General features: G+C 46.8%; 1 protein-coding gene and 1 pseudogene across 1 annotated transcript; both read right to left on the minus strand.

Annotated features, from left to right (window-relative positions):
* Window positions 1–511: 511 nt before the first annotated feature.
* LOC114117838 (putative killer cell immunoglobulin-like receptor like protein KIR3DP1) lies at window positions 512–7,946 on the minus strand. The gene is made up of 9 exons (XM_042232506.2): window positions 7,881–7,946; window positions 7,703–7,738; window positions 6,263–6,541; window positions 5,077–5,376; window positions 3,710–4,009; window positions 2,688–2,738; window positions 1,854–1,976; window positions 1,084–1,136; window positions 512–972 (listed from the first exon to the last, which is right to left on the minus strand). Exons 1-9 carry the CDS (start codon window positions 7,912–7,914, stop codon window positions 817–819), a joined length of 1,332 nt encoding a protein of 443 aa, XP_042088440.1. The 5' UTR covers window positions 7,915–7,946; the 3' UTR covers window positions 512–816.
* Window positions 7,947–7,963: 17 nt separating this feature from the next.
* LOC114117943 (putative killer cell immunoglobulin-like receptor like protein KIR3DP1) lies at window positions 7,964–21,732 on the minus strand (annotated as a pseudogene).
* Between the last annotated feature and the right edge of the window lie 1,653 nt (window positions 21,733–23,385).

Here is a 23,385-nt window from a genome sequence, read left to right on the forward strand (position 1 = left end):
CAGAATCCGCCTGCCATTGCAAGAGACGTGAGAGACCTGGGTTCGGTGGGCCGAGAAGATCCCCTGGAGAAGAGAATGGAAACCGATTCCAGAATTCTTGCCTGGAGAATCCCATGCACACAAGCCTGGGCGGCTACAGTCCATGGGTCGCAAGAGTCGGAGATGACTGAGTTTCCTTAGCATGCATGTATTCAGCCTCACATGGTTAGTGGCACCATACTGGCTATCTCAAACAGAGTACACTTCATCTTTTTATTTTGCCAACTAGCATTATTATTTTTTCACGGAAAGCATTTAATTTTAAACATAGCAGTGTTCACGCGTCAATCCCAAACTCCCCTCTATCTGTCCCACCACTCTTCCCCTCTGGTAACTCTAAGTTTGTTCTCTAAGTCTACAAGTCTGTTTCAGCCTGTAAATAAGTTTACCCTTGTAAAATGGTACTGAAGAGGGCTTTTCTTTTATTGGTTTTGTTTTATTTTAAACTGAATAATTTGAAGAATCAACTGGCAAATTTTTAATGCTTTATTAGAATTGTAGAAAAAGTAGGGTGATCATGATAAGCTACCTAGTATGAGTGATTGATTATAGCATCTCCCCAAATGGTGAGATAGTTACAATAGAGTCCTAGAATAGCCAGGAGATTATTAAGAGATGGAGGGAGTTTTGAAGATGTTACCATAATTCTTGGACTCCACTCCTCACCTCAGAGCTGCTGGGCTGCTTTGGAGAAGGGGTGTCCATGAGTGACCCCTTTAACAAGAGATCTAGGTCCTTGATTTGTAACACTCTGTGTGCTCAGATTATGGGGCCAGGTCAGGGCTCAGCATGGTCTTGGTTTATGTTGAATTCCTCATAGATAATGGGCTCGGCAGAGGGGTGCATGGGCCTCAGGGGAGCAGGAGTGGACCGTCTCTTGGAGAGGGTCCTGAGGTCCAAGTGAGCGTATATCACGTCTTCTGCTGCAGAGTCCTGAGAGGAGAGAGGTGAGAATGATGAACTGAGACATGATCTTCGAAGGCTGGGCCACTGGGCATTGGAGGGGCTCAGACTATGGTAAGGGTTTGGGCTGGGAGGACTCACCTCGCCGTTCACTGTTCTGTCTTCCATGGGCTCTCCTTCCATGATGGCAACATCTGTGAATGGAAGAGAGTCAAGGCCCTTCAGGGTGGATGCAGTTATTTCAGACCTCCGTAACTTTGATAGTTACATCAAAGTTAGAAAAAGGCAGGGGTGTGCCCCAGGTTGCTGAGCCTGTCTTTTCCACTAAATGAAACAAAACAAAACATCCCATATACAAGCCCGGCCATTCATGGACAGTCTCAGAAACCTGTGCAAACCCACGGACCCATCCTACATCTTCTGCTGTGGACCAAGCTCTTCTACATATCAGCAGAGTCCCAAGATCATGTAAGACAGAAAAGTGGATGGCTTTAGTTGAAGGGAAGACAGGGCTTGGAATGTCCCTGGTGGCCCAGGGATTAAGAGTCAACCTTCCAGTTCAGGGAGCGTGGGTTCTATCCCTGGTGGGAGAACTGAGATGCCACATGGCTTGAAGCAACTATCCTTAATGCTGCAACTGTTGAGCCCACAAGTTCTGTAGCCTTGAACTGCACCCCAGCTCCACAATGAGGATCCCCCATGCTGCAGCCGAGACTTGATGCAGCCAAGAATAAATCAATACATATCTTCATAAAAAGAACAGGGTTCCATGGGTGTCAGGAAAATGTTCTATCAGGGATTACAACAACGGAAATCAGTTTTTAACCTGCAGGAAGTGAAAATGCCATTCTCTACTATGAGCTCACTTTCCCCTGGGTCAGATGATGCTGAGCTCGCCTCTTCAGACTTACGATTTGGGGTAGAACACCAGCGACAGACAAGAGCAGAGAGGATGATGCTGGTAGAGGTGAAGGCTATGGAGAGCCCAAGGACAATGAACCATGTGCTGGAGTGTTCTTGAGGAAGCGGTGCTTCTGCCAACAAGCAAACGGAAGGTCTGGGTATTTGTCACACACGCTGGATTTATTGTATCCTTGCATCAAACTGTCAGCATCTGTCAACCTGATCAATTATGGTCTCCACGTCCCAGGAGGTACCAAAGCATCCAGGAGAGATGCTAGCAGTGGATAAAGAGTCCATGAAAACTAGCAGACATCTGAACCAAGGTTCCCCGGGCACTGATGCAGCTTTTCTCTGCTGCCCCGTATGACAAGGCATGGTGATTTTGGTTGAATGTGACCCTTTAATCCGCAATACATTTCCCCTCCATCCACATAGACCTGGAATGGAATCCTCAAGAAGATATGACACTTATTTCTGACCTGTGGAATGCTTAGTTCACAAAACACTAACAGGAATAACACACATATAAGGTGCTCCCTAAAATTCTCCACCTCCCCCGCCATCCTTCCCCAAAGATCCTGGTGGAGGGAGGGTGAGCAGCTCCCTTAGTATGGGGTTAGGTCACTCTGACCTGCTTTGTTCAATTTAGAAATTCCCAGTCACAGAGCATGAGAAGCTCAATGCCCCCTCTGGTTCTAGGCAGACAACGGTCTCCAATGCTGACATGACAGGGACATTGAGGACTCCAAAGTCACAGAGCTGGGAGGTGGCAGAGCCAACACTCACACAGGAGCCCCCTGTCTTCTCGAAAACTTGCTGAGATAGGAGACCATCTTGCTTACCTTCTGAGGTGTGTGGATCCGTGGTTGACGGGCAACTACTTGTAGTGGATCCTAGGGGAGAAAAGCCAGAAGAGGGGAACAATAACCTTCCTCATACCCACTGAATGAGGACTATTCTTTCTGGAAGGTTGACCTCCTGCCTGTCCTTGACTCTGTCATCCCTCAGAGCACTGATGGGGGAGGGGGGGACTTCTGGTCCCTCCCCATGAATGCACTGAGTACACTCTCCATCCTGGAGACGGGATGGTGGAAGGAGACGGGAAGGATGTGCCTGGTGGTGAAAGGCAGCTGCAAGCTGGAGACATCCTCTCTGCTCCAGGAACAAGTGTCTGTGCTTCTTAATTGGGAATCACCTGTATGTCAGAGCTGCTTCTGGGAAAGCACTAACAGCAAGGAGCCAAGGCAATCTCTGATCTTCCAAAATCAGCCCAGCCTCTTCTCCTCCTGGGTCTACCCTGACACTTTTCTGTATTTGCCTGGATAGACAGGACTCTGCTGTGGAGCATCCATACAGGAGGTGTAAAAGGGCTGAGATGCCATCAACAATCTGTCTTTCTCTCTTTTTCTCATTGCCTCCATTTCTGCAGAAATGGTATGGTTCTCCTGACACCAAAACAGAGCCCTTAAGATAGAGCTCATGATACAGTAAGATGTTATGGAAAAACCCAAATGGACGATTTGCCCAGGGCAATCTCATTTACTATAATGTAAAGCATGGGACTCTTCATGGGTTATCCAGGCAAGAATGCTGCAGTGGGTTGCCATTTCCTCCTCCAGGGGACCACCTTTAGTCAGGACTCTTCACTATGACCCATCTGTCTTAGGTGGCCCTGCACGACTGGCTCATAGCTTCCCTGAGGTATGAAGGCCCCTTCACCACTACAAGGCTGTGATCCATGAGGAGGAGATCGTGAAGGAGAGGGAAGTCTGTCGTGCTGCAGTCCACAGGATCACAAAGAGTTGGACACAACATAGCGACTGAAGAGGAACAACAAGGCATGGGCCAGGTAGAGGTTCCTCACCTGTGACAGACAGGAACAGTGGGTCGCTGGAGTCTGACCACGAGTAGGGAGAGCGAGTGAAGGAGCCGTAGCACCTGTAGACCCCGCTGTGGGCTGGGGTCCCAGGACCCAGAAGGAACTCTGCCTGGCGTGCTCCAAAGGGGCCCCGCACTCCAGCGAGTGGGCGCCCAAGGTTTCCCCCATCCTTGAGCAGATGGAGCTGGTCAAAGGCGCTCTCGGAGCTGCAGACCAAGGTCACGTTCTCTCCTGACCTCACCACGGGGCCTCCCTGGGCTGAGAGAGAGGGTTTCCTGGACCGACCTGGAAGGAAGAGACCTTGATCTCAGAGCACAAAGTAACTCGAGTCCTAAATAGAGGACTAAAGCCGGAAGTGTGCAACAAGAGAGGCACTGCAGTGAGAAGGCCGCCCACCGCCAGGAGAGAAAGCCCCACAGCAAGGGATACCCAGCACAGGGAAAGCTTCTGAAGTAACTCTAAATATGAGGTATTGTTTAAAATCCTCTTGAACAAATTAATAATTTTTAAAATGGATTGTCGTTTAATGTCCTTTTTTAAAGAAAGAGTATATATGTATATGAATAACTGAATCACTCTGTTGTACAGCAGGAATTAACAACATCTTAAATCAACTAGACTTCAACAAATATAAATAAAAAATAAATGTAAAAAATCAAACATGTGCGGTTCTCTTGAAATAAATGGACCTTACTAACTACTGCTGGGACCATCAAAAAACGTGGCATTAAAACAATAGAAGAGATTATGGAGTGGAAATTGCCAGAATCTCATTCGATCTTAGACCATCCCTTTCTTTAGTGTGTGTTCAGGGCTGCTATGCCCACCCCCAGGGGCTGGAAGGGACTCTTTAGTGGGAGGGTTGGAGGGACCACTCCCCCCTCTTTGTGCAGACGGATGCGTTAAACCAAGAGGCTGAGCAACTACAGGGTGTCAACATCCATCTCGATCACCCAGGGGCTGGACTGCAGGGCGTCTGGCACCACAGTGTACTGCTGACACAGGAAGGGAGCTCTGACATGAAAGCGGGAAACCAACCCCTTAACCACCATGGTTGGCTGCCTGAGCGGGGAACTGCCCGCGTCCCTGCTCTGGTACATTTTTCTCCGTTGGTCGTTCTTTCACGTTCTTGCTCCTTCGCTCTGTCCTCGGTTGTGTCTTCCCCTTAGCACACGGCAGGGACTCTGTTCTCTTTTCCCTTCTGTGTTCACACCTCCTCTCACTCTGCTTTGCTCCCTCTCCTGAGTCTGTGTCTCTGCACGCCTGTTATTCTCTCCCGGTACTGATGCTGGACTGGACACCAGACCTTCTGTGACACAGAGAGCAGAAGGGACTGGTCTGGCCACACTCACCTGTGATGATGATGTCCACGGGGTCGCTTGGGGCTGACCACTCATAGGGGGAGTGTCTGAGGGACCCATAGCATCTGTAGGTGCCCGCACTCGCCAAAGTCATGGGGCCAATGGGGAAGTCAGCTGTGGCATGCCCACCAGTGAACGTCTCTCCACGTCTCTGGAAATGCCCTGTGCTGCTTTTTCTGTGCAGGATAAATTTGTCAAGCAGCATCGATGAGTGACAGCGGAGGGTCACATTCTCTCCTGCACGAACGAGGGGGCCTGGGTGGGCTGAGATGGAGGGTTTTGTGGACACACCTAGGAGCAAACAGCTTGTGAGCTTCAGTGAGTCACCCCACCTCGGCGCTACACCTGACATCTTAAGGTGTGAAAAACCTCCCCATGAAGCAGCAAAGCCAATTACCCTTCCTGTCTGTTCTGTTGCATTTTCTTTAGCCTATCTCTCGGGCTCTGGCTCATGCTTTTCTGTTTCTCTTTGCTCAAGACCTCCAGCCTCCTCTGTGTTTATTCTAAGCTCTCTAGCTGTTGGATCTGCTCTCAGCTTCATGCATGCATATTCGGACACTTCAGTCCTGTCCAACTCTGCAACCACATGAGCCATAGCCTGCCAGGCTCCTCTGTCCATAGGATTCTCCAGGAGAGAATACTGGTGTGGGTTGCCATGCTCTCAGCTTCATCCTGTCCCTAATATGTGTGGTGGGGAGCTGGATGGTTCTGACGATGAATTCCCTGGCTCTGTTCACACTCATCTAGAATGTGAGTGATGACTGGCAGGAGATTGGAAAGGAGGTGGAGAAAAAAGGGAACATTTCCCCATCTGTGACCATCACCACATGCCTCTGGAGACATTCCAGGGACTCCTCCCTGGGGCTCCAGCTTTTTCATATGGGATTACAGCTCCCTACTGGGTGGCAGGTACTGGATCAGGGTCATTCCCCATCCTCCCTGCTGGCAGGCAGCGGCAGCATCCTGTCTAACTAATGCCTAGGGAGGCTCCTCCTTCCTTGGCCAGAGCACCCCATCTATTCAACACCCTGAGTTTAAGATCTCAGAGTGGGTTCCCTTTCCTGGTTCCTTCCTGACTGGAAATCCTGACTGAATTTTAGACCTCATAAGGAACTTGGACCTAGGATGGGATTGCCTGCATAGATGGCTGTCCCGGGCTGGGCTGGACCCCTCCTACCTGTGACCACAATCTGCAGGGGGTCACTATGTCTGGATAACCCGAGGAGAGACTTGGAGAATCCAGAACATATGTAGGACCCGGCATGTTCTCTGGTCACCGGGCCAAGTGTGAAGTTGTTGAAATGATTTCCATGGAGCTCGGGCACACTGGCCCCATCTGTTTTGAACAGTCTGAATATCTTAAGTGGAGAACGGAAGTGACACTGAAGAGCCACAGTCTGTCCTAAGGGAACCATGGGGCTTGGCCAGGCTGACAAAGAGGGCTTGTCATGTTCACCTAGGAGAGAAGGAGTCACAGGTTTTGAGAGGAAAATAGGAATGGTCCCCTCTCCCCACTGGTCTTGTTGGAGCGCTTCCCCTTCAATTCTTCCAAGGCACCAACCCTAAAGTGCATCACCATGATACTCAAGGACACCTGGGGCTTGGGCACAGACAGAGACACAGTCAACCCAGGACAGACATCACGGAGATTCTAAGAATATGATTCTCAGAAGTGATTCTTATCAGGAGAAGAACTCCTTGGTTGACAAAATGTTGAAAACTCTCTCAAAACACAAAACACCAGATTCCTGGGTGGTCCAGTCATTAGGACTCAGCAATTTTTCTTCCAAGGGCCCGGGTTGAATCCCTAATCATGGAACTGAGATTCTGCATGCTGTACAATGCAGGCAAAAGAAACACCACCAAAAAACTCATGCATGGAAAAGAAGTGAGAGGGCTTTCCTGTTGGATTTGTTGTAGCTCACATGGTAGAGAAACTTCCTGCAATGCAGGAGAGCTGGGTTCAGTCCTCAGGTAGGGAAGATCCCCTGGAGAAGGAAATGGCAACCCCGTCCAGTATTCTTGCCTGGAGAATCCCATGGACAGAGGAGCCTGGTGAGCTACAGTCCATGGAGTCACAAAAATTCAGACACGACTGAGTAACTAACAGTAACACAGGCAACCAGTGAAAAAGCCACTTGACTGAAAAGAAGGAAATAAAGCTTAAACCTGGCTCCTTTGTTAGCTAACCGACATCAAATGTGTGACAAGGTCCAGGTGGCCCTGCCTGATGAGCAGACCCTTCCCTGGGCTCAGGTCCAGCGGGCTTCCTGCAGATCCTGTTGTTAAGGGCCAGCTGGAGATGCCATGAGCCACCTTGTGGGGGAGGGTCTGTGGGCTACAGGCCCTTGCTCCCCTCCCATGATAGAAATGGCACTCAGTGGGCCTAGCTCCCAGCTCCCAGACTTCACACTGTGCCTTCAGTTCCAGAGTTCAGAGTTGGGCTAACCTCTGGGGAAAGTGAAGATGAGTATCAAGGCCAATAGGAGGACCTGGGATCCATAGGGCATGCGGCTCTCACTTTACTGACAGGGGTCTCACCCTAGTCCCCCTGCGTCCTCTGCATCAACCGCTACTGCTCTGCTCAGCACAGAAATAAGGGATGGGGAGGACTCACCCACAGCTGCCCAGATCCTCAGACTCACAGAGAATCCTAGAAGGAAAACCACGTCAGAGATGGCTTGTCCTGATGGACCCCACACTCTTTGCACCGTCATGCAGGGAACCTGGTCAGTGGTGCAAGGACCCCCCGATTTCCACCATAACCCACTTCAACCGTGTGTTTCTGGACTCACCGAGACTCAGGAGGCTGAGGAGTGTGGGGCACATGGCTCTGCTTCTGTGAGACAGGAGGCAGAACTGAGCAAAGCTGACAGAGTCACAGGATGCGGAAGCGGTCAGTGTTGTTGGTACAGTCAGCCTGGTTCATGTCACATGGGACAATGGCCAGCCTCTTCTCATGCCAGGGATGGAAGTCTGACTTGAGCCACATCATTGAGCATGCCTCATGACCCGATCATCCCTTTTTGTTTCCCTAAACACTGTAGACCTAAGAGGATTCAAACAGATCTTGCTGCCTTTAAGAAGTAGTAACTGTGCTTCAGTGTATACCATGCAGGATGCTTTTCCCAAGCTCATGATAAATCTCATTCACCTTAACTCTTCACAGAAGAGAAATCACATGTTCCCACCTCGTATGTCAGGCTCAGTGCAGGTTGCCAATTAAAGACTCATTAATAGAGACTTTGATTCTACATTCTTATGAGAGGACCAGACATGCATATTATGGCTCTTTGAAATTATAAAAAAATTCTGCCTTGTAATATATGCGATTCAGGAACTAACTGTGTTAGTTTCAGGTGTACAGCAAAGTGACTCAGTTATACATATACATGCATCTCTTGCTTTTCAAATTCTTTTCCCACTTAGGTAGTTGCAGAATGTTAAGTAGAATTCTCTGTTTTATGCAGTAGCTCCTGGTGGTCATGCATTTTTAATATAGCCGTATGTATATGTCAATCCCAAACTTACAATATAACCTCCCCCTGACACTATCCTCCCTGGTAACCTTAAGTTCCTTCTCTGTGAGTCTGTTTTGTAAATAAATTCATTTATTCACACGTCACAAGTAAGTGATATGATGTGATATTTGTCTTCTCTGACTCTTCTTCATCTGAAATTATTTCGTGACTGTGAGTGGAGACTTTGCACACACACACTCTCTCTGTCTCTCTCTTCCTCCCTTTCCAATCCAAGGACCACACATGTACACAAAGATAACGTGTGTAAAGGTGACTGTGGTATTCTTTTGGGAGGGGGATTTGTTCTGCCTACACAGGTGGACCACCTTGCTTCCTAGATACTCAGATGAACACAAAATATGTCAAGCAGAGACTTCCAAGCTCCAGCATGCTTGAGTGAGCAACGTGTCCACAACAATCAACTCCAAACTGGGACACAATGGCCCAGCTGTTTCAGGAGCCCATGGACAGACATACACCCAGTTCAGCTGTTGTTCATAGACAGGAAAGAACCTCAGTAAGGGCAGCGATTCCACACCATTGTGCTGGGGGTGGGGGTTGTTAACATTAGTGATGCTCCCTAAGTAATAAGTCAGGTCTCCTCTTGATCATTATGTATGCAATGGAGTAACAGTACAGTCACCCTTCTTAAAACGTCCTTTTATTTACTTGATATCATGTTTCAGAATTGATCTGTATTCTTTGTCATTTCAGTTTGTGCCTTTTTTACTGCCATGTAGTATTTCATTGCAGACATATAAACCACAAATTTTTTAAAATATAAATTTATTTATTTTAATTGGAGGTTAATTACTTTACAATGTTGTATTGGTTTTGCCATACATCAACATGAATCCACCACAGGTATACACGTGTTCCCCATCCTGAACCCCTCTCCCTCCTCCCTCCCTGTACCATCCATCTGGGTCGTCCCAGTGCACCAGCCCCAAGCATCCAGTATCATTCATCGAACCTGGACTGGCGATTTGTTTCATATATGGTATTATACATGTTTCAATGGATTTCTTCCAAATCATCCTACCCTCGCCCTCTCCTACAGAGTCCAAAAGACTGTTCTAGACATCTCTTTTGCTGTCTTGCATACAGATTTTTTAAAATTAAAAAAAATGTATTGAAGTGTACTTCATTTCTGCTGTTCAGCAAACTGATTCAGCCCAACATGTATATTCTTTTCCATTATGATTTATGCCAAGACATTGAATAAATTTCCCTGTCCCATACTGTAGGACCTCATTCTTTATCCATTCTATGTATAAAGAGATTTCATCTGCTCATCCCAAGCTCCCAGTCCTTCCCTCCTTGGCAACCATAAGCCTGTTCTCTATGTCTGTAAGTCTGTTCCTGTTTCAATGGTATGTTCCTTTTAGATTCCACATACGGGTGATATCACAGGAAAATTGTCCTTCTCTTTCTGTCTCCTTCCATTAATATGTTAATCTCCAGGTCCATCCATGCTGCTGCACATGGCATGATTTCATTCTTTAAATGTCTGAGTGGTGTCCATTCTCTGTGTGTATAAGCATATACATCTTCTTTATCCATTCATCTCTCGATGGAAAATTAGGCTGTTCCCATGTCTTGGCTATTGTAAGTTTTGCTGCTATGAACATAGGGGTGCATCAATCTTTTCAAGGTATAGTTTTTTTCCAGATAAATGCTCGGGATTGGAATTGTTGGATCACATGGAAAGACTACATCATGAGGAACGCTGGACTGGAAGAAACACAAGCTGGAATCAAGATTGCCAGGAGAAATATCAATAAGCTCAGATATGCAGATGACACCACCCTTATGGCAGAATGTGAAGAGGACCTGAAAAGCCTCTTGATGAAAGTGAAAGAGGAGAGCGAAAAAGTTGGCTTAAAGCTCAACATTCAGAAAACGAAGATCATGGCATCTGGTCCCATCACTTCATGGGAAATAGATGGGGAAACAGTGGAAACAGTGGCAGACTTTATTTTTTTGGACTCCAAAATCACGGCAGATGGTGACTGCAGCCATGAAATTAAAAGACGCTTACTCCTTGGAAGAAAAGTTATGACCAATCTAGATAGTATATTCAAAAGCAGAGACATTACTTTGCCAACTAAGGTCCGTCTATTCAAGGCTATGGTTTTTCCTGTGGTCATGTATGGATGTGAGAGTTGGACTGTGAAGAAGGCTGAGTACCGAAGAATTGATGCTTTTGAACTGTGGTGTTGGAGAAGACTCTTGAGAGTCCCTTGGACTGCAAGGAGATCCAACCAGTCCATTCTGAAGGAGATCAGCCCTGGGATTTCTTTGGAAGGAATGATGCTAAAGCTGAAAGTCCAGTCCTTTGGCCACCTCATGTGAAGAGTTGACTCATTGGAAAAGACTCTGATGCTGGGAGGGATTGCAGGCAGGAGGAGAAGGGGACGACTGAGGATGAGATGGCTGATGGCATCGCTGACACGATGAACATGAGTCTGAGTGAACCGCGGGAGATGGTGTGAACAGGGGGGCCTGACGTGCTGCAATTCATGGGGTCGCAAAGAGCCGGACATGACTGAGCGGCTGTACTGAACCTAACTGAACTGATGGAAGGTGTTTTTAGTGTTTTTGAGGAACTGTCGTACTGTTTTCCACAGTGGCTGCACCAGTTTACACTCCCCCAACACTGTAAGAGGGTTTCCCTCTTCTCCACACCCTCTCCAGCATCTATTATTCATCAAGTGTCTAAATATGGCCATTCTGATCGTTATGAGGTGGTACCTCCTTGCAGTGTTGATTTGCCTTTCTCTACTAATTAGCAATGCTGAGCATCTTTTCATATGCCTGTTGGCCATCTGCGTATCTTCTTTTAAACCACAGATATCAATTGTGAGAGTGACGTCTGTGGATTGTATCTAAAATGAACGACACCTCTGCTAAAGTCTCATGAATGTGCTCTGAGTCCAACCTCACATTGTCTGTTAAGGGACAGAGTGATGAGGTCTTCAGGAGAGGAAGAATGACTTTATTTGGAAAGCCAGCAGACCAACGATTTTGTGAACTTGTGCCCCAAAGAATCATCTTACCTGAGTTAGATGGGCTTTTTGGGGACGGAGAGGGATAGTCAAACAGTGTTTGCTGAATGTAAAATAACCCTAGCCCATGGGGAAGAAAATTCCAAGGAGAAGAGGGAACAGTACAGATTAAGCACCCACTTGTGAACTCACACTTTCACACTTACACCCACACACTAAAAGAGGAGGAGGTGTGGCTGGTTGGTGCAGTGTTTTAATTAACTAGTTAATGTCTGTGCTGGCTCTTCGTCGCTGTGCACAGGCTTTCTCTAGCTGTGGGAAGGGGGCTGCTCTTTGCTGTGGTGCAGGGTCTCTCATCGCTGTGGCTTCTCTGTTTTGAGCACCTGCTCTAGGCACATGGGCTTGTGGCCCACGGGCTTAACTATCCCGAGGCATGTGGAATCTTCCACGTCCCAGGATAGGGCCCATGTCCCCCACATAGGCAGGCAGATTCCCAACCAGTGGACCACCAGGGAAGTCCTGTGGCAAGCTTTTTTCCCCTTAATTTATTCATTTTTAATTTTAGGACAATTACAATACTGTGATGCCTTCTGCCACACATCAGCATGGATCAGCCATAGCTATACTTACGTCCCCTCCACTGTGGAATCTTTTAATCCTGGAATCCTTTGTTCTTGAAGCTGTCCATGCAGGCCTGGTCATAATGTCCCTTTAAGCCCCGACAAGACAGAAGGTTCTGTCTGTTCTGCCACTTTTTATCTCTATACGAATGGGAAAGTGTTATACAAGTTCAGAGCCTGGAGAATAGTTTAGGCCCTAAGTCGTGTCTGACTCTTTGTGATCCCATGGGCTGTGACCTGCCAGGCTCCTCTGTCCCTGGGGGTTCTCCAGGCAAGCATGCTGGGGTGGGTTGCCATTTCCTTCTCCAGGAGATCTTCCCAACCGATGAATCGGGCTCAGGTCTCCTGCGTTGCAGGCAGACTCTTTATCCTCTGAGTTACCAGGTATGCCCACCAGTAACATAATGTGATTCAATATTTCCTCCCTCAATTAACATAGCCATTGTTTTCCATTTCCTTTAACATGGACATGGTGGGATTTTGGTATCATGTTTTCACTATAAGTGTACCAAGACACCGATGTGGAATATACCATAAATTTAAAAACAGAAGTATGAATACAATGCTAGATTTCTAATTTTAAAAAAAGATATGCCATATGACACAGCAATCCCACTGCTTGGAATACACACAGAAGAAACCAGAATGGAAAGAGACACATGTACCACAGTGTTCCCCGCAGCACTGTTTATAATAGCCAGGACATGGAAACAACCTAGATGTCCATCAGCAGATGAATGGATAAGAAAGCTGTGGTACATATACACAATGGAGTATCACTCAGCCATTAAAAAGAATACATTTGAATCAGTTCTAATGAGGTGGATGAAACTGGAGCCTATTATACAGAGTGAAGTAAGCCAGAAAGAAAAATAGCAATACAATATACTGACACATATATATGGAATTTAGAAAGATGGTAATGACGACCCTGTATGCGAGACAGCAAAAGAGACACAGATGTGTAGAACAGACTTTTGGACTCAGAGGGAGAGGGAGAGGGTGGGATGATTTGGGAGAATGGCATTGAAACATGTATACTATCATATAAGAAACGAAGCGCCAGTCTATGTTCAATATAGGATACAGGATGCTTGGGGCTGGTGCATGGGGATGATCCAGAGAGATGATATGGGGAGGTGGGGGTGGGGTTCAGGATTGGGAGGTCGTATACACCCGTGGCGGATTCATGTCAATGTATGGCAAAACCAATACAGTACTGTAAAGTAAAATAAAGTAAAAATAATTTAAAAATAAATAAATAAATAAAAAGAACAAAGAAAGATATTCAACAAGCAGCAAAGATTTACTGTATAGCACGGGACTATAGTCAATATCTTGTAATAACCTAAAATGGAAAATATTCTGAAAAATAATGTATGCGTGTTTGTATAACTGAAAATCACCTTCCTGTGCACCTAAAACATTGTAAGTCAACTACACTTCAATAAAATATGTATATGATGAGATTAAAAATGGAACCAATGAAATAAATAAATTTCAAAATGAAATGAAAGAAAATGAAGTCACTCAGTCGTGTCCGACTCTTTGCAACCCAATGGACTGTAGGCTGGCAGGCTCCAATGTTCATGGGATTTTCCAGGCAAGAATACTGGAATGCATTGCCATTTCCTTCTCCAAATAGTGCAGGCCAACTGCAGCATACTCCCTGATGGTCGTGTGCTCACTCTCACATTCCAACTCTGCATATGGTGTATTCACATGGACACCCTGAGCTGCCCCAGAGTCTCAGCCCAGATGGTGAGTTTGTGGAAGGTCCCTGGAAGGAAGTCAGAGGCTGAGTCCCAGGACCTCCCCACCCCTCACTCCCCAGCTCAGCTCAGGAGCCCTTCCAGGTTTCACCAGCATCACTCTAGAATCCCAGTGTCCCGACCTCACCCCACACCAAGTTCCTGGGACTCAAGTGAGATATGGGTCCCAGGAGACCCGGGAGAACACACCTGCATGGTTCAAGGTCCCTTGGCCCAGACTCAGCCCTGGAAGGGAGAGATTTGCCACTGAAAGCTTGGGCTGATTCTCTCCCCATCAGGATCCCTGGCCCCTCCAGGTGCCCGAGCCCTGTGGTTCCCCTGACCTGGGGGCAGAGTGGGCATCCCGTGCCCTCCTGTGGTCCCCTCCCTGCGCTGCCCATCTGGCCAAGGAGGAGAAGCTCAGAGAGGATGGGAGGCATGTCTGCAGCTCTGAGGACCCAGCCACCCCTGCCCCCGCCCTGTACAGATGAGGAGCCCACGGGGCCCTAAGAGGAAAAACAGGATGTGGTCCCTGGGGGGCTGCCACCCCTCGGGGTTCCCATGGCCGTGGACTCAAGCAGGGGGCGGCCCCTCAGTGGACCCGGTGCCCATGTCTCCAGGCAGGGCTCAGGAAGCATCTCAGCCCAGACCTGAGGTCTCAGCTCTTTCTCTTTCTGCCCAGTTGGCTGCCTATTCTAGAGGGTGGGACCTGGGTTCTTGTCCTGTCCAGCCTGGACAGTCTGGCTCCAACTAGGACTCAGAACTTTATTTTCCCAGTTCCCTCCATAGATGGAATTTACTTCTCATTTTCAGTCAGTCCACAAATTTTTTTTTGGAAGTTTTATTTATTTTTTTAAATTTTTTTGTTTTATTTTTAAATGTAAATTTATTTAATTGGAGGTTAATTACTTTATTTTTTTTCATCACTTTAGTTTTTTATTTTTTAAATTTTAAAATCTTTAATTCTTACATGCATTCCCAAACATGAACCCCCCTCCCACCTCCCTCCCCATAACATCTTTCTGGGTCATCCCCATGCACCAGCCCCAAGCATGCTGCATCCTGCGTCAGACATAGACTGGCGATTCAATTCACATGATAGTATACATGTTAGAATGGCATTCTCCCAAATCATCCCACCCTCTCCCTCTCCCTCTGAGTCCAAAAGTCCGTTATACACATCTGTGTCTCTTTCCCTGTCTTGCATACAGGGTCGTCATTGCCATCTTCCTAAATTCCATATATATGTGTTAGTATACTGTATTGGTGTTTTTCTTTCTGGCTTACTTCACTCTGTATAATCGGCTCCAGTTTCATCCATCTCATCAGAACTGATTCAAATGAATTCTTTTTAACAGCTGAGTAATACTCCATTGTGTATATGTACCACAGCTTTCTTATCCATTCATCTGCTGATGGACATCTAGGTTGTTTCCATGTCCTGGCTATTATAAACAGTGCTGCGATGAACATTGGGGTACATGTGTCTCTTTCAATTCTGGTTTCCTCGGTGTGTATGCCCAGAAGTGGGATTGCTGGGTCATAAGGTAGTTCTATTTGCAATTTTTAAGGAATCTCCACACTGTTCTCCATAGTGGCTGTACTAGTTTGCATTCCCACCAACAGTGTAGGAGGGTTCCCTTTTCTCCACACCCTCTCCAGCATTTATTGCTTGCAGATTTTTGGATCGCAGCCATTCTGACTGGTGTGAAGTGGTACCTCATTGTGGTTTTGATTTGCATTTCTCTAATAATGAGTGATGTTGAGCATCTTTTCATGTGTTTGTTAGCCATCCGTATGTCTTCTTTCGGAGAAATGTCTATTTAGTTCTTTGGCCCATTTTTTGATTGGGTCGTTTATTTTTTGGAATTGAGCTGCATAAGTTGCTTGTATATTTTTGAGATTAGTTGTTTGTCAGTTGCTTCATTTGCTATTATTTTCTCCCATTCTGAAGGCTGTCTTTTCACCTTGCTTATAGTTTTCCTTTGTTGTGCAGAAGCTTTTAATTTTAATTAGATCCCATTTGTTTATTTTTGCTTTTATTTCCAGAATTCTGGGAGGTGGATCATAGAGGATCCTGCTGTGATTTATTTCTGAGAGTGTTTTGCCTATATTCTCCTCTAGGAGTTTTATAGTTTCTGATCTTACATTTAGATCTTTAATCCATTTTGAGTTTATTTTTGTGTACGGTGTTAGAAAGTGATCTAGTTTCATTCTTTTACAAGTGGTTGACCAGTTTTCCCAGCACCACTTGTTAAAGAGATTGTCTTTACTCCATTGTATATTCTTGCCTCCTTTGTCAAAGATACGGTGTCCATATGTGTGTGGATTTATCTCTGGGCTTTCTATTTTGTTCCATTGATCTATGTGTCTGTCTTTGTGCCAGTACCATACTGTCTTGATGACTGTGGCTTTGTAGTAGAGCCTGAAGTCAGGCAAGTTGATTCCTCCAGTTCCATTCTTCTTTCTCAAGATTGCTTTGGCTATTCGAGGTTTTTTGTATTTCCATACAAATCTTGAGATTATTTGTTCTAGTTCTGTGAAAAATGTGGCTGGTAGCTTGATAGGGATTGCATTGAATTTGTAAATTGCTTTGGGTAGTATACTCATTTTCACTATATTGATTCTTCCAATCCATGAACATGGTATATTTCTCCATCTATTAGTGTCCTCTTTGATTTCTTTCATCAGTGTTTTATAGTTTTCTATATATAGGTCTTTAGTTTCTTTAGGTAGATATATTCCTAAGTATTTTATTCTTTTCGTTGCAATGGTGAATGGAATTGTTTCCTTAATTTCTTTTTCTACTTTCTCATTATTCGTGTATAGGAATGCAAGGGATTTCTGTGTGTTGATTTTATATCCTGCAACTTTACTATATTCATTGATGAGCTCTAGTAATTTTCTGGTGGAGTCTTTAGGGTTTTCCATGTAGAGGATCATGTCATCTGCTTAACATGATTAATCTTAAAGGTTAATACTTATTTCTCCTATATGTTAGTTATGTTCATTATAAGGGCAGGGAACATGGAGATTTAGCAGCAAACATAAGCCCAACAAATGAAAATCCTTTCACCAATGCTCCCCTTAAGATCTATTTAGTCTTAAGATAGTGATCAAGTTACATTTTTACATAACAATTCATGGGGTTGCAACGAGTTGGACACAACTGAGCGTTTGAATTGAACTGAACTGAACTGAAAGCATGGGACTCTTCATAGGTTATCCAGGCAAGAATACTGGAATAGGTTGCCATTTCCTCCTCCAGGGGACCACATTTTACCAAGACTCTTCACTATGACCCGTCAGGCTTGAGTGGCCCTGCACGACTGGCTCATAGCTTCCCTGGGGTATGAAGGCCCCTTCACCACTACAAGGCTGTGATCCATGAGGAGGAGATAGTGAAGGAGAGAGGAGTCTGTCGTGCTGCAGTCCACGGGGTCACAAAGAGTTGGACAGAGAATAGCAACTGAACAGGCACAGCAAAGCATGGGCCAGGAAGCGGTTCCTCACCTGTGACAGACAGGAACCCGTGGGTCGCTGGAGTCTGACCACGAGTAGGGAGAGCGAGAGAAGGAGCTGTAGCACCTGTAGACCCCGCTGTGGGCTGGGGTCCCAGGACCCAGAGGGAACTCTGCCTGGAGTGCTCCGCGGGGGCCCCACACTCCAGCGAGCGGGCGCCCAAGGTCCTCCCCCTCTCTGAGCAGATGGAACTGGTCAAAGGCGCTCTCGGAGCTGCAGACCAAGGTCACGTTCTCCCCTGACCTCACCACAGGGCCCCCCTGGGCTGAGATTGAGGGTTTCCTGGACCGACCTGGAAAGAGGAGACCTTGATCTCAGAGCACAAAGTAACTTGAGTCCTAAACAGAGGACTAAAGCCCGAAGTGTGCAACAACAGAGGCACTGCAGTGAGAAGGCCGCCCACCACCAGGAGAGAAAGACCCACAGCAAGGGATACTCAGCACAGGGAAACATTCAGGAATACCTTTAAATATGGGGTGTCATTTAAAATCCTCTTGAACAAATTAATAATTTTTAAAATGGATTGTCATTTAATGTCTGTTTTAAAGAAAGAGTAAATATCTATATGAATAAATGAATCACTCTGTTGTACAACAGGAATTAACAACATCTTAAATCAACTAGACTTCAACAAACATAAATAAAAAATAAATTTAAAAAATCAAACATGCGCGGTTCTCTTGAAATAAATAGAACTTACTAACTTCTGCTGGGACTATCAGAAAACATGGCATTAAAACAATAGAAGAGATTATGGAGTGGAAATTGCCAGAAAATCATTCGATCTTAGACCATCTCATTCTTGAGCGTGTGTTCAGGGCTGCCATGCCCACCCCCAGGGGCTGGAAGGTACTCCTCAGTGGGAGGGTTGAAGGGACCTCTCTCCCCTCCTCTTTGTGTAAAACGACATGTTAAACCAAGAGGCTGAGCAACGTCAGGGTGTCGACCTCCATCTCGATCACCCAGGGCCTGGACGGCAGGGCGTCTGGTACCATATGTGCTGCTGACAGAGGAAGGGAGCTCTGACAAGAAAGCGGGAAACCTACCGCTTAACCACCCATCGTTGGCTGCCTGAGCGGGGAACTGCCCGCGTCCCTGCTCTGGTACATTTTTCTCCATGAGTCGTTCTTTCACGTTCTGGCTCCTTCCCTCTGTCACCGGCTGTGTCTTCCCCTTAGCACACGGCAGGGACTCTGTTCTCTTTGCCCTTCTGTGTTCACACCTCCTCTCTCTCTGGTTTGCTCCCTCTCCCGAGTTTGTGAGTGTCTCTGCACGCCTGTCATTCTCTCCCGGTACTGATGCTGGACTGGACACCAGACTTTCTGTGACACAGAGAGCAGAAGGGACTGGCTGGCCACACTCACCTGTGATGATGATGTCCACGGGGTTACTTGGGGCTGACCACTCATAGGGGGAGTGTCTGAGGGACCCATAGCATCTGTAGGTGCCCACACTCGCCAAAGTCAGGGGCTAATGGGGAAGTCAGCTGGGGCATACCCGCCAGTGAATGTCTCTCCGCATCTCTGGAAATGCCCTGTGCTGCTTGTTTTGTGCAGGAAAAATTTGTCAAGCAGCATCGATGAGTGACAGCGGAGGGTCACATTCTCTCCTGCACGAACGAGGGGGCCTGGGTGGGCTGAGATGGAGAGTTTTGTGGACACACCTAGGAGCAAACAGCTTGTGAGCTTCAGTGAGTCACCCCACCTCGGCGCTACACCTGACATCTTAAGGTGTGAAAAACCTCCCCATGAAGCAGCAAAGCCAATTACCCTTCCTGTCTGTTCTGTTGCATTTTCTTTAGCCTTGTTCTCAGGCTCAGGCTCATGCTTTTCTGTTTCTCTTTGCTCAAGACCTCCAGCCTCCTCTGTGTTTATTCTAAGCTCTTTAGCTGTTGCATCTGCTCTCAGCTTCATGCATGCATACTCAGACACTTCAGTCCTGTCCAACTCTGCAACCCCATGAACCAGAGCCTGCCAGGCTCCTCTGTCCATAGGATTCTTCAGGAGAGAATACTGGTGTGGGTTGCCATGCTCTCAGCTTCATCCTATCCCTAATATGTGTGGTGGGGAGCTGGGTGGTTCTGACGATGAATTGCCTGGCTCCGTTCACACTCATCTAGAATGTGAGTGATGACTGGCAGGAGATTGGAAAGGAGGTGGAGAAAAAAGGGAACATTTCCCCATCTGTGACCATCACCACATGCCTCTGGAAACATTCCAGGGACTCCTCTCTGGGGCTCCAGCTCTTTCATATGGGATTACAGCTCCCTACTGGGTGGCAGGTGCTGTATCAGGGTCATTCCCCATCCTCCCTGCTGGCAGGCAGCGGCAGCATCCTGTCTAACTAATGCCTAGGGAGGCTCCTCCTTCCTTTGCCAGAGCACCCCATCTATTCGACATCCTGAGTTTAAGATCTCAGAGTTGGTTCTCTTTCCTGGTTCCTTCCTGACTGGAAATCCTGACTAAATCTTAGACCTCATAAGGAACTTGGACCTAGGATGGGATTGCCTGCATAGATGGCTGTTCCGGGCTGGGCTGGACCCCTCCTACCTGTGACCACAATCTGCAGGAGGTCACTGTGTCTGGATAACCCTAGGAGAGACCTGGATAATCCGGAACATGTGTAGGACCTGGCATGTTCTCTGGTCACCGGGCCAAGTGTGAAGTTGTTGAAATGATTTCCATGGAGCTTGGTCAAGCTGGCCCCGTCTGTTTTGAACAGTCTAAATGTCTTAAGTGGAGAACGGAAGTGACACTGAAGAAGCCACAGTCTGTCCTAAGAGAACGGTGGGTCTTGGCTGACAAAGAGGGCTGACAAAGAGGGCTTGTCATGTTCACCTAGGAGAGAAGTCACAGGTTTTAAGAGGAAAATAGGAATGGTCCCCGCTCCCCACAGGTCTTATTGGAGCGCTTCCCCTTCAATTCTTCCAAGGCACCAACCCTAAAGTGCATCACCCTGATACTCAAGGACACCTGAGGCTTGGGCACAGACATAGACACAGTCAACCCAGGACAGACATCACGGAGATTCTAAGAATATGATTCTCAGCAGTGATTCTTATCAGGAGAAGAACAACTCCTTGGGTTGACAAAATGCTGAAAACTCTCAAAACACAAAACACTGGGGATTCCTGGGTGGTCTGGTCGTTAGGATTCAGCACTTTCTCTGCCAAGGGCCCGGGTTGAATCCCTAATCATGGAACTGAGATCCTGCATGCTGTATGATGCAGGCAAAAGAAACACCACCAAAAAACTCATGCATGGAAAAGAAGTGAGAGGGCTTCCCTGTTGGATTTGTTGTAGCTCAGACAGTAAAGAAACTTCCTGCAATGCAGGAAAGCAGGGTTCAGTCCTCAGGTAGGGAAGATCCCCTGGAGAAGGAAATGGCAACCCCGTCCAGTATTCTTGCCTGGAGAGTCCCATGGACAGAGGAGCCTGGTGAGCTACAGTCCGTGCGGTCGCAAAGAGTCTGACACGACTGAGTGACTAACAGTAACACAGGCAACCAGTGAAAAAGCCACTTGACTGAAAAGAAGGAAATAAAGCTTGAAGCTGGCTCCTTTGTTAGCTAACCGACATCAAATGTGTGACAGGGTCCAGGTGGCCCTGCCTGATGAGCAGACCCTTCCCTGGGCTCAGGTCCAGTGGGCTTCCTGCAGATGCTGTTGTTAAGGGCCAGCTGGAGATGCCATGAGCCACCTTGTGGGGGAGGGTCTGTGGGCTGCAGCCCCCTCCTCCCCTCTCATGATAGAAATGGCACTCAGTGGGCCTAGCTCCCAGCTCCCAGACTTCACACTGTGCCTTCAGTTCCAGAGTTCAGAGATGGGCTAACCTCTGGGGAGAGTGAAGATGAGTATCAAGGCCAATAGGAGGACCTGGGATCTACAGGGCATGCGGCTCCCACTGTACTGACTGACAGGGGTCTCACCCTAGCCCCTGTGTCCTCTGCATCAACCACTACTGCTCTGCTCAGCACAGAAATAAGGGATGGGGAGGACTCACCCACAGCTGCCCGGATCCTCAGACCCACAGAGAATCCTAGAAGGAAAACCACATCAGAGATGGCTTATCCCGATGGACCCCACACTCTTTGCACCGTCATGCAGGGAACCTGGTCAGTGGTGCAAGGACCCCCCAATTTCCACCATAACCCGCTTCAACCGTGTGTTTCTGGACTAACCAAGACTCAGGAGGCTGAGGAGTGTGGGGCACATGGCTCTGCTTCTGTGAGACAGGAGGCAGAACGGAGCAAAGCTGACAGAGTCACAGGATGCGGAAGCAGTCAGTGTTGTTGGTACAGTCAGCCTGGTTCATGTCACATGGGAAGATGGCCAGCCTCTTCTCATGCTAGGGATGGAAGTCTGACTTGAGCTGCATCCTGGAGAGTGCCTCGTGACCCGATCATCCCTTTTTGTTTCCCTAAACACTATAAACCTAAGAGGATTCGAACAGATCTTGCTGCCTTTAGGAAGTAGTAACTGTGCTTCAGTGTATACCATGCAGGATGCTTTTCCCAAGCTCATGATAAATCTCATTCACCTTAACTCTTCACAGAAGACAAACCACATGTTCCCACCTCGTATGTCAGGCTCAGTGCAGATTGCCAATTAAAGACTCATTAACAGAGACTTTGATTCTGCATTCTTATGAGAGGACCAGACCTGTGTATTATGGCCCTTTGAAAATATGAAAAAATTCTCACTGTAATATATGTGATTAAGGAACTAACTGTGTTAGTTTCAGGTGTACTGCAAAGTGATTCAGTTATACATATACATGCATCTCTTGTTTTTCAAATTCTTTTCCCACTTAGGTAGTTACAGAATATTAAGTAGAATTCTCTGTTTTATACAGTACGTCCTTGTTGGTCATCCATTAAAATATAGCCAGGTGTATACGTCAATCCCAAACTTACAATAGAGCCTCTCCCTGACACTATCCCTCCTGGTAACCGTAAGTTCCTTCTCTGTGAGTCTGTTTTGTAAATAAGTTCATTTTCTTAGATGTCACAAGTAAGCGATATCATGTGATATTTGTGTTTCTCTGACTCTTCTTCATCTGAAATTATTTCGTGACTGTTAGTAGAGACTTTGCACACAGACACTCTCTCTGTCTCTCTCTTCCTCCCTTTCCAATCCAAGGACCACACATGTACACAAAGATAACGTGTGTAAAGATGACTGTGGTGTTTTTTGGGAGGGGGATTTGTTCTGCCTAAACAAGTAGACCACCTTGCTTCCTAGATACTCAGATGAACACAAAATATGTCAAGTAGAGACTTCCAAGCTCCGGAATGCTTGAGTGAGCAACGTGTCCACAACAATCAACTCCAAACTGGGACAAAATGGCCCAGCTGTTTCAGGATGCCAAGGGCAGACGTACACCCAGTTCAGCTGTTGTTCATAGACAGGAAAGAACCTCAGTAAAGGCAGTGATTCCACACCGTTTTCCTGGGGATGGGGCTTGTTAACATTAGTGATGCTCCCTAAGTAATAAGTCAGGTCTCCTCTTGATCATTATGTATGTAATGGAGTAACAGTACAGTCACCCTTCTTAAATGTCCTTTTATTTACTTACTCTCATGTTTGGAATTGATCTGTGTTCTTGTCATTTCAGTTTGTGCATTTTTACTGCCATGTAATGTTGCATTGCAGATATTTAAACCACAAAATTTTCAAAATATAAATTTATTTATTTTAATTGGAGGTTAATTACTTTGCAATATTGTATTGGTTTTGCCATACATCAACATGAATCCACCGCAGGTATACACGTGTTCCCCATCCTGAACCCCCCTCCCTCCTCCCTCCCTGTACCATCCCCCTGGGTCGTCCCAGTGCACCAGCCCCAAGCATCCAGTATCATGCATCGAAGCATCG

Source organism: Ovis aries, chromosome 14, assembly GCF_016772045.2.
Source record: "Ovis aries strain OAR_USU_Benz2616 breed Rambouillet chromosome 14, ARS-UI_Ramb_v3.0, whole genome shotgun sequence".
NCBI classification, from domain to species: domain Eukaryota; kingdom Metazoa; phylum Chordata; class Mammalia; order Artiodactyla; family Bovidae; genus Ovis; species Ovis aries.